The following is a 10587-nucleotide window of genomic DNA, read 5'->3' as shown; positions in this document are numbered from 1 at the left end:
CCGCTCGGCCCCGGCGGCCACCGCCCCCAGGCGGCCTGCCCGCGGTACGCGGCCCGAGTCGCCCTCGCCCCAGGCCCCTCCGCCCTTCCGGGACCGCGCGGGACAGTTCGCATCGGCTGCTCGGGCCAACGATGCCGGTCTCCGGGACCGGCTCCAATAGAGCAGCCTCCCCGCGGCCGTGCCGGCCGCCAGCCGCAGAGCTGGCAGGGAACGCCCGGGGGGCGCCACAGCCGAGCACGGCCCCGCCCGCCGGGAGCGACGCACGCCCCGTCACCGCCCCACGCCCACCCAGCGAGGGAGCCCCGCCGGCCCGCCCCCGCCGCCGGCCCGCCCCCGCCGCCGGCGGAAACGCGTCCATCGCGCGGCGGAAGGGGCGGTGCTGGGGCAGCCGCGTGCGGGCGGGCGGGCGGAAGTGGCGGCCGGCGCGCGGAGGTGCTTCCGGTAGAGCGGGGGCTGCGTCGGGAGCTGGCGGCGGTGGCGACGGCGGCGACGGGGAGGATCGCGGAGCGCCGCAGCCATGGTGAGTCGGGCGCTCTGCCGGGCGCGCGCGGCAAGGGGGGCGGCGGGCCCCGGCCCGCCACCGCGCTCCGTGTAACGGCGGTCTCTTGCAGACGGTGGGAAAGAGCAGCAAGATGCTGCAGCACATCGACTACCGCATGCGGTGCATCCTGCAGGACGGCCGCGTCTTCATCGGCACCTTCAAGGCCTTCGACAAGCACATGAACCTCATTCTCTGCGACTGTGACGAGTTCCGCAAGATCAAGTGAGCGGTAACCTCGCGGCGGGAGCGGCGAGCGGAGCCCCGGGCGGCGCCTCGAGAGCCCCTCACCGCGCTGCTGCGGCGGGGGCCCGCCCGGCGGGGCCGCTCCGAACGGCGGGGGTCGGCCGCGGCGAGCCTCTGCGTACATACCGCCCTGCGCGAGTCTCGCTTCTCAAATCCTGCTGCCGCCGGGGCCTAACTGGCAATGTTTGGTTCTTACTGTCCTGTTCCAAAGTGCTCGTTTCTGTTTCAGTTCTTCCTAACCAAAACGTACCGTTATGTGATGCTATTGTAGTCAGTGTAACAATTAAGCATCATGGAAAAGCTCATGGAGAAAATATGCATCTTTTGTTTGGATTTCTCTATGTGCGGGGCATGTAAAATACAGCTTCTCTGTAGCTTGGGGCATGTAAAAACGCTTTTTTTTTTTGTACAGTAGGTTCTCAGCTCTGGAATAGTCAAGTCGTATCTTCAGTTGCAACTTTAAAGAACAACGTGTATTTTTTTTTTCTTTGTCTTGTAATGTTTTCTCTTTGTTTTCTCCTTAGACCTAAGAATTCAAAGCAGCCAGAGCGGGAAGAGAAACGAGTCCTTGGTCTCGTGTTGCTGCGAGGAGAAAACCTGGTATCCATGACAGTTGAAGGGCCACCTCCAAAAGATGTAAGGAGAATGAGCGTAGATCTAAGGAGAAAGGGAAGGGATGTCTGATAACTTTGTCTTCTTGCAGGAGACTGCTGCTACACCATTGTCCTAGGTTTCTAGACACTGTTGTGACTCCAGGTGCAGCAAATTTCACTGCAGGAAGTTCTAGACTACTCACTGCCTCAGGCATTCACTGGACAGAGGAGGGCTGATGGGATTCCTAAGACCTGAGTATTTTTGCTTTGATAATTTTTTTTTGGGGGGGGGGGGGGGGTATCTGTTTTCAGACTGGAATTGCCCGTGTGCCTCTTGCTGGAGCTGCTGGAGGACCTGGAGTTGGGAGAGCAGCAGGGAGGGGAGTACCAGCTGGTGCACCCATGCCCCAGGCTCCAGCAGGGTTAGCTGGCCCTGTCAGAGGAGTGGGAGGACCGTCCCAACAGGTGAGATGCTGTGGCCTGTTAAAAAAGATCTGTCCAGTATTTTCTGGGGTGGTGTTTACTTCTTGGTGGTAATGTGATGGAAAAAAATGGTGGGGTGGAAGAACTGCATGCAGTCTTAGCTTCTGGTACCAGGGTGCTTGAGGTTGCTTCTTTTTTTTTTTTTTTTTTTTTTTTTGCTAGATCCTCCTAGGAACTCTGTATTTTATCTGGTAAAAGAAAATGCTTGAAAAGTGCAGCTTCCTGCACAGAATTCAAGTGGTATTAAGGGACTTGTACTATAGGTTTGGGGCATTATTTAAAATGTTAAGGATGGGCAGGGATAATTTTCTGAAGGAATAAGAATGTAAGTTCTGCTTATTGTCTAGTTAGGCATGTAAAGCAGATACGGTGTTTCTCTGTGAACTTCTTTATGTTGTTGACAGGTGATGACACCTCAGGGCCGTGGAACAGTTGCAGCTGCTGCAGCAGCAGCCACTGCTAGCATAGCAGGAGCCCCCACCCAGTACACACCAGGGCGTGGAGGTCCTCCTCCACCCATGAGCAGAGGAGCACCTCCTCCAGGTAGGAATTACTCTGTAGAGTGAGGCAGCAAGAAGTCTTTATTATTATGTGGCTAGATCGGTCATGAAGAGCTGGTATTAAGAAAGATTATTCTGATATCCAGTTGGTGCCTAAATATCCAGCTGACTATACATATACTTGCTCTTTTTCTGGCTTAAGGAATGATGGGACCTCCTCCAGGCATGAGACCACCTATGGGCCCACCCATGGGAATGCCACCTGGCCGAGGTGCTCCGATGGGAATGCCACCACCAGGCATGAGACCACCACCCCCAGGAATGAGAGGTTAGTGGAAGCTATCTTAAATGCCTAGAAGCCATAAGAAGCTGTAGCATAAATGAAAACATTTAAAGAGCAATACACTTTAGTGGCTCCCTAGGTCTGCTAGTTGTCAGTAAATGTATCCATGTTGAAAGAGGATCCCAAGCCCACGTTGGGAATGGGGAAAAAGGTCGTCTTGGTTTCGCTTTGCTTCCTCTGTCCTCTTTGAAATTCAAGTTGAATATTCAACTCTTTCCTTTATTCTCAGGACCCCCTCCACCTGGCATGCGTCCACCAAGGCCGTAAGATACTCTCTAATGTACCTTTAAACTGTGAGAAGACTGATTAAGGGAATATACTGAGCAGTACCATTTGTTTCAACTTTGCTATGTATTATTTTCTATTTACTGCTTGTAAAGGTTGCCCTTTTTAATAAAGTTGGAAAACCCTATAGTTTGTCACCACTGTGCTGGTCTCTTTCAGGAGTGCAACGGTTACCTTTCACTTCTGTAACTTGGTCATACCAAAAGCTCAATTCCTATAGCTAATTAAGCTGTGAACAGTTTTTCTGGCTCACCTACATCTATGCTGACCTGTGTCCTTCATAGGAATTAAGGCATATTAAATAAATCTAGCAATTGGTATGGCTAGCGGAGCTAAGTAACAGTAAAAGTTTAACATTTCTGCAAAATTAGAAGTTACTAATCAGAATTTGTGGTTTATTCAGTGGAGTAAGTATAATGCTATTTCTGTGAGTAATAGTGATCTGTTAAGATGCTGGTTTTTAGCCTGCACTAACTCAGGTTGATCTTTACGGAGCCACATTGCTTCTCGTGTGTGTGGGGGGAAGCCAGGATAAGCAGACCTATCATTAATTTCACACTAACATCAAGCACACTATTCTGGTTGCAGTCTTCCCTTATTGCCTTACAGCTGCTTTCTTTTCAATCAGAAGGAAGCTGTCTACTTCTACCCATTTGAGATGATCCTTTATTCACAGAGTATCCCAGAGATACTGCTAATTCTTGTGTTTTCTACCTCTCAGAAAGATGTCTTCAGGAAAACATTTTTCTCTATCTTAGAAATATGTCTGAAAATGATTTCTATGGTTAAGTAACAGAAATCACAGATGTGTAAGAACTAATCAGTAAGCAGTCTCTAGCTTTTACCATAAAGACAGGTTGATTTACCTGAAGAGCCTGAGAGAAGGAAATAAGGTTTCCTATCTCTCATTTCTCTAACCTATGAAGTAGTAGAGGAAACTTTTTTAGAAAGAAAACGAATCCATCTTTTATTGTATTGGCTGCTGAAGGTGTTTTTACACAGGCTATTCAACCAGGTATTAATGAACATCCCAAAGCTATTCCAGAACTTGATGAAAATCTATACAATTTTACTGAAGATGCCTTCTCATAGTACAAGGAAATCCAGACCCTGGAGAGAGTGTATCTGAAGTATCTGGATTGCCCAAGTTATCCATTGAGGAAAACACTTTTTACTTCCTCTTGTACCTGGAAAAGAAGATTCCCTGAAGTCATATTCCACCAGCTTAACTATCAATGATAAATAAGGAACAGCAATGACAATGCTCTCCCACAACAAAACCTAGAAACATGCTATTAAAAGCAGTATCCTTTATTTCTCCCAGCAACAGCCCCTTTGGTAGCAGATTAAGCTGCTGTAGAAGAACCAAACCTCTTAGCAAGGCCCCTTAAATAACTGCAGTAAAAGGAAAGCAGGAAAAAAAATTAAGAAGGGAGCTATACCTGGATTTGGATTTGAAGTTTCCTCCTTTCCTACGACAGGCCATACCCAAGCGTTTCCGATCCTCAAATGATGGGCTAGTACAGAGAGTGGGGGGGAAAAGAGAAAGCAGCAAGAGTCACTGATTTGGATCAATGGCACAGGTACTTCTTCAAAGACACCCTTCTCAGCTCTGCAAATGATGCAACTATAATTTTCCCCAGTATCAAGCGAAGTATCCCTGAGAAAGTCCAGAGATACAAAAGAACTGTTAAAGTCTAGACTAACACATTGCTGCTAAGACTTATTACCCTGCACGATACTGCTTCAGAGCCTTCCTGCTTGTGTTGGTAAGCTCTTCATCAAATACAGACAGTTTTTTCTTCTGCTTGGGGCCTAGTACAAAGAGATAATAATAGTAAGAACACTGGCAGTAAAGAGAAGACTAGAGCATCATCATTTTTACTGAAGACCAATAACACTGACCACAATAATAAGCATGACAATCAGGAGAAGTGATGTCTCCTCTCTGCAAATGTGTTCCCTGGCCAACACCAGTGGCCATTCCTCCTAACTTGGTGTTTCCCACTATGCAGATTACTTTACTTTACTCTTATGTAACAAAATAAATGATATAAGGTAGGTCAGCTGTAAAAAAATGTAATTTTCTCTACCTGCTGGTACTGCTGCTGGTTCCTCTTCTGGCAAGGCTCGGGCTCGCTTTGCTCGCCGATTCCTTTTTGCCAGCCGCTCAGCATACATTTGAGATTTCAAGATTTCAAATTGTGACCTCTCCTCTGGCTGGAAGGTAATAAAATGCAAGTTTACAGTAACGGGAGGTTTTGCTGAGGAAAAAAACAGGGCAATTCACTCTGGGATCCCACTTATCCGTAAATATACTCACTGTCATTTGGACTTTTCTCTGGGTGTCCTGCATAAATTTCTTCCTTTTTTTTTTGCCTCGTAATGCCAGGTCAAATTCCTGCAGGGCTTTAGCCACTAGAGAGAGAAAAACACGGAATAAAGAACCTTTTGAAGTACAGAGCACAGTCCAGTTGCACCTACGGAATTTAACATGACTAGCAGTGCCATGACTCACACTTTTCTTTCTTCCTCTCCTCACGGGTCTGAAACCAGCTCCGCTCCAAACTCCCATTTGTAGTTTCTTCTTTTCCTACCTCTAACTGCTTCTTTGCCCTATTGATCTGAGACAATTCAGGCAAGAAGTAAGCTCATGGTTATCAAGGAATATGTACGTCTTCCAAGGAAGATGTACATCTTCCAAGGAACATGCATTTCCCAGCTACAGTACACTAGGATAATCTCCTAATACGCTATATCTACTCCAGATTAACATCCTGAAGAAATCTTACCTGAGCCTCTGACTGCTGCATCTCACGTTCCTCACGCTCCAAGCACAGAACTGCGTACACATCTTTCTCTAGATTCTCGATCCTTTCTCGAAATTTTAGTATGACGTCTGAAAAAGATCCATTGTGAATAACATCAGAAGCAGCCCATGCAAGGTCTGCTTTATTATTCGGCACCTCTTTTAGTAGCCCTTCTCTGTACAGTGACCTTCCCTGCCTGCTGCTCTCCTTTTTACCTCAGTGAAGTGCATACCTTGGGGGAGAATTCTGGCTTTCACTGGTGTTTTGGCAGACTTCACAATATCCTTCAGCATCTTGCGCTCTTCCTCACCCACAAGTGAAACTGAACGACCAGCCCTGCCTGCTCTTGCTGTTCGACCCACTCGATGAACATAGTGTTTGGTGGTATTGGGCATGGTGAAATTGATTACCTAGAAAATAAAGTGTTAGTAGGGTAACTACATTAAAGGACTCATTAAAAAGATCAACAGCGTAAATACTCACTGTTTTTACACCTTCAATGTCAAGTCCTCGCGCAGCCACATCTGTAGCTACCAAAATATCAATCTGCTCATCTTTAAAACGCCTGAGCAAAGATAGCAAGTATATTAGCAATGAATACAGAAATTCACTTCTGCCCTAAAACTTCCAACTTCTATTTTTTATCCCGTGATGGCTGACTAAACCTGGTAATACCTGAGTGCCTCCAGCCGCTGTGCCTGAGAGAGATTTCCATGAAGCTCCCCAACCCGTAAACCCATCAACCCAAGTAGGATGTGCATACGGTGAGCTTGCTTCTTTGTCTGGGTGAAAAGCATCACATGATCCGTGAAGGTCCGTGTCAGTAGAGCTGAAAGAAAGTCCTCTCAGCAGCCTGCTTTGCAGTCGCTTACTAATTCCATCTTTTCCTTCCTCATCACTCACCTGATACAATGGCCTCACGGTCCCCCTCTCGGTTGGGTCTGATCCGGATAAATTCCTGCCTCAGGAAAGGGGCAACATCTGTATTGCTGTTCACAAAAATTCGTGTCGGATTTTTCAGGGAAACTGAAGCCAAATCTTTCACCTACCAAAACAGGTTAATAAAAAGAAGTCCACATACTTTCTGGTAAAAGATTTAATAAACAACTATCTATTAAACTGTCTGCCTGTATGTGCTTCCCAGCAGCCTGTTTTACCTCCTCTGTCATTGTGGCAGAGAAAAGCATTGTTTGGCGGTGGTTGGAGCATAACCTGATTATTTCCTTCATCTGTTCCTCAAAGTACTCATCCAGCATCCTACACAGGAGAAACACAGCAAGATGAGGCAGCTGTATCTAGTCCTAGCTAAGAACCGTTACATAAGGCAGAGCAACAAAGACTGCCCTACGCTGGGAAACGGAGAGGAGACAGCTGCCACCCCATTTTTCACTGCTGTTCTGCCTAGTTTACCTGTCTGCCTCATCCAAAATGAGCACCTCTACACTGGTCAGATGGAAGGAGGGGCAGTTGTGGAGATGATCAATTAGTCGTCCAGGAGTTGCAATAAGAATGTCTGGCCCAGAGCGCAGAGCTGCTTCCTGAGTCTTCACATCTAGGCCACCTGAAAGAGAGCAAACACAGTCTGCTGACTTCCTGAGCAGGTTGCAACAAAGTACATATTTCCAAACTGCCAGAGGAATGGGAAACAATGCAGATTAATACCACATTCGGAATTAGAAATGACCCTACCTTTCCCTTTTAATTAAAAAAGAAAAAAAAAAAGCATACTACATAGCATGGGAAAGTAAGATTTTAAACTATAAGCACACCTACTAAAAGCATGTCTGCAATAATTCTAAGTATCCAGGTTTAGAACACAGGATTTCCAGTTCTGTATAGTGTTTACAGTGACCTGTGCAATTCACATAAGCAACTTAATACACACCTACAGCAAGGCAAGTTGTGACACTGCTGAATTGTGCCAGCTGTTTTGTAACAGAGTGCACCTGAATACCCAGTTCTCGTGTTGGCACTAGAACCAACACCCGTGTAACTGGAGCTTGACGAGGTTTGTATATCAGGCGCTCAAGTACCGGCAAGATGAAGGCAGCTGTTTTACCTATAAAAGAAAATTAAGATGAATTATCAAGAATTACCAATTATTGTCAATACTCTGAACTCTCCATGTTTTGTATGCCCTGCTCTAGTCCCTACCTGTCCCAGTGGCAGCACAGGCACAAATATCCTTCCCCAGAAGACCCACAGGGATACAAGCCTTCTGAATTGGAGTTGGTTGCTTGAAACCAAGAGCTGTGATTGCCTTCAAAGGAGATAAAGCAGTTAAACACTGTCTCTACTCAGCTCTGTCGAGGCCACACCTGGAGTGCTGTGTCAATTCTAGGACCTCCAGTACAAGAGAGATATGAACATACTGGAAAGAGTTCAACAAAGGGCCACAAAAATGATGACACGACTGGAGCATCTCATATGAGTAAAGGCTGAGAGAGCTGGGGCTGTTCAGCCTGGTGAAGAGAGTACTCAAGGAGATCTTATCAATGTATCACCTGTAGTGAGCACATAAAGAAGACTGAGCCAGACTCTTTTCAGTGGTGCCCACTGACAGGACAAAAAGGCAACAGGAGCAAACTGAAAGACAGGAGGTTCTGCCTGAACACCAGGAAACATTTTTTAATGTGGTAGTGACTGACTGCTGCAACAAGTTGCCCAGAAGAGTCTGTGGAGTCTCCGTACTTGGTGATATTTAAAAGTTACCTGGACATGGTCCTGGGCAACCTGCTCTAGGTGTCCTTGCTTAAGATGAGAGGGTTGGACAAGACAACCTCCACAGGTCCCTTTTGAAGTCAGACATTTTATGATTTTGCTACAAGTCTCACTCAAGACAACATTTACATACATTGCAAATCAAAGAACGTTTTCTGTTATTTGGAAAAAAAGAACTCCTAAAGGGCTATCACACCCCCATCCCCAATTTCTTTTTCGGAGAGGCTGCAAAGAGAGAAGGAATTTGATGGTTCTGAGTGGTAGAGGGGAGGCTGTCCAACATTCTTCACAATAACATAGGAAGTAATCAAACTAGATAAATACCTTTAGCAAAGGTCGTGAAAGATTCATGTCCTGGAATGACAAGTTATCATCATATTGAGAGGCATCTTCAAAAAAGCTCTCTGCTTCCTAGAAACAGCAACAACAAAACCGGAATGCTATAGACAGCAACACAGCAGGTGACCAAAGGGCTCTGGGATGTTCTATGACCTACAGTTTGTTAACCAAACTCAAAAGCCTCCAGAAATAATACTGGAGAATGACCTAGTGTCATTCTCTCCAATGCTTACTGCTTTTCGTCCCGTTTTTGATCTCCTTCTTTCCTTCACTTTAATTGTGTCTGCAGAGAAAAAGAAACATGACATTAATAAGCACAGCTAAATACATAGCAAGATATAGCATGTACCCTCATCTTGTGCTTTTTGCTCTTAATGAGGTATTGACGGAAAAGCCTCAGAAACAAATATAGGCAAGGAGATCTCCTTCTTCAATGATCACTGCAAATAAAATACCACTGCTACCATTCAAAATAAATTTGACCAAAGTCAGAGGAACATCACAGAGGCCTGCAGACAAGACAACACAAAGTAAGAAATTTGTCCACAGTCACCAAGACTTCACTAAAGACTTTAAAAACTAACGACTCTTCTCCAGTCAACAGTCTGTCACATTCTCACTTCTGACCATCTTTCTATGTACTACTAGTACCTGCTTTTGTGAGGATAGTTTCATCATCCAATGAATACTGGGACTCCACATCTTCTTCTTCCCTACTGAAATCCTCACTCTCTGTTTTTTTGGATTGATCATCCCCAGTCTCTGCATCACCGTCTTTCACTTTTGCTTGTTTAGTTTCTCTTTCCTGTGCCGAAATACAAAGCAGTTTAGAAGAACTTCAATTCTTTGTGAGCTTTCTTTGGTGTGTTTGGTTTGTTATGAGCCCACTCACAGATCCAGGGTTTTGCATAACCTTAAGCGTTAATAATTCTACGTTCTCATCACTACAGCGATGTACGATGCGTGGCTGAAAACCCAGCTGAGGTATTAAGCTCCAGCTTGAGCACTGTAACTCTGGTTGCTTCCAGAGCCTACGCCTCTGAAAAGGACACAGCAGACGACCAAACCAAGTCTCTACATTAATAAGAATCACTAGGAGAAAGGCCCTGACCTGGAACTTCCTTTTTTGTCTCACTTTCTCAATCTTCTCGTCCAGCGTCGTAACTGATCTCTAGACAGGAAAACAAAAGAAAGGAGCTGTAAGAGGAGCCCGGAAGAACACAACAACGTGACTGCGGGCACTGCAGCCCCGGGACCGGCCGCTGGGCCTCACCTTGCCACGAAGTTGGCGCAGAGCTGACGCCCAGGTACCTTCCCCACCGGCCTCCGCCTCGCCAAAGACGAAAGCAGCACTGAAGTCTCCTCCCGCGGAGGCCCGCCGCCAGCGGCCAAGAGCCACGCGCGGCCCCTACAACAACAGCCGTGAGCGACGACCGCGGGACGGCCAGGCCGAAGCGAAGCGGCCCTGCCCCTGCCCTCAGCCCTTTGCGATCCAGCCCGGCCCAATCCAACTCGCCGCGGCCCCGCCCTGCCCCTGCGCCGGCCCAGCCCGGCCAGCACCCACCTCTTCGTCCTCGGAGTCCTCGGACTCGGGGTCCTCGGGCCCCTCATCCCCCTCCGCGATGGTGCCCACCAGGCCCAGGCTCTGCAGCATGGCCACCTCCCCCCGGGTCGCGCGGCGCCGCGTGGCCCGGCAGCAGCGCGTGCGCGGAGCCGGCCCAACCTTGGG

General features: G+C 47.3%; 2 protein-coding genes across 2 annotated transcripts; one reads left to right on the top strand and one right to left on the bottom strand.

Annotated features, from left to right (window-relative positions):
* Positions 1 to 360: 360 nt before the first annotated feature.
* SNRPB (small nuclear ribonucleoprotein polypeptides B and B1) lies at positions 361 to 3115 on the top strand. Its single transcript, XM_048050694.2, has 7 exons — positions 361 to 520; positions 612 to 763; positions 1309 to 1420; positions 1690 to 1842; positions 2265 to 2403; positions 2563 to 2688; positions 2933 to 3115. Exons 1-7 carry the CDS (start codon positions 518 to 520, stop codon positions 2968 to 2970), a joined length of 723 nt encoding a protein of 240 aa, XP_047906651.1. The 5' UTR covers positions 361 to 517; the 3' UTR covers positions 2971 to 3115.
* An 812-nt stretch (positions 3116 to 3927) lies between these two features.
* DDX27 (DEAD-box helicase 27) lies at positions 3928 to 10587 on the bottom strand. Its single transcript, XM_048050682.2, has 21 exons — positions 10423 to 10587; positions 10132 to 10266; positions 9970 to 10029; positions 9510 to 9663; positions 9092 to 9141; positions 8844 to 8930; positions 7953 to 8058; positions 7684 to 7857; positions 7209 to 7359; positions 6956 to 7055; positions 6702 to 6843; positions 6474 to 6627; positions 6282 to 6363; positions 6031 to 6208; positions 5781 to 5887; positions 5507 to 5612; positions 5312 to 5406; positions 5082 to 5208; positions 4719 to 4803; positions 4431 to 4505; positions 3928 to 4175 (listed from the first exon to the last, which is right to left on the bottom strand). The coding sequence occupies exons 1-21, from the start codon at positions 10510 to 10512 to the stop codon at positions 4160 to 4162; spliced, it is 2274 nt and encodes a 757-aa protein (XP_047906639.1). The 5' UTR covers positions 10513 to 10587; the 3' UTR covers positions 3928 to 4159.

The sequence above is a fragment of the Anser cygnoides genome, chromosome 16, assembly GCF_040182565.1.
Source record: "Anser cygnoides isolate HZ-2024a breed goose chromosome 16, Taihu_goose_T2T_genome, whole genome shotgun sequence".
Classification (NCBI taxonomy): Eukaryota; Metazoa; Chordata; class Aves; order Anseriformes; family Anatidae; genus Anser; species Anser cygnoides.
This window is presented reverse-complemented; position numbering and strand designations above follow the sequence as displayed.

Bases quoted from the DNA above. Each gene is read 5' to 3' on its own strand.
- SNRPB (XM_048050694.2), top strand. The intron at 1,843-2,264 runs GTGAGATGCTGT...TGTTGTTGACAG, and splicing joins TGGGAGGACCGTCCCAACAG to GTGATGACACCTCAGGGCCG. The intron at 2,404-2,562 runs GTAGGAATTACT...TTCTGGCTTAAG, and splicing joins CAGAGGAGCACCTCCTCCAG to GAATGATGGGACCTCCTCCA.
- DDX27 (XM_048050682.2), bottom strand. From the start codon at position 10,512: ATGCTGCAGAGCCTGGGCCTGGTGGGCACCATCGCGGAGGGGGATGAG. The intron at 6,844-6,955 runs GTAAAACAGGCT...CTGTTTTGGTAG, and splicing joins CTGCCACAATGACAGAGGAG to GTGAAAGATTTGGCTTCAGT. The intron at 5,407-5,506 runs GTGAGTCATGGC...TTCTCTCTCTAG, and splicing joins GGAGAGGAAGAAAGAAAAGT to TGGCTAAAGCCCTGCAGGAA.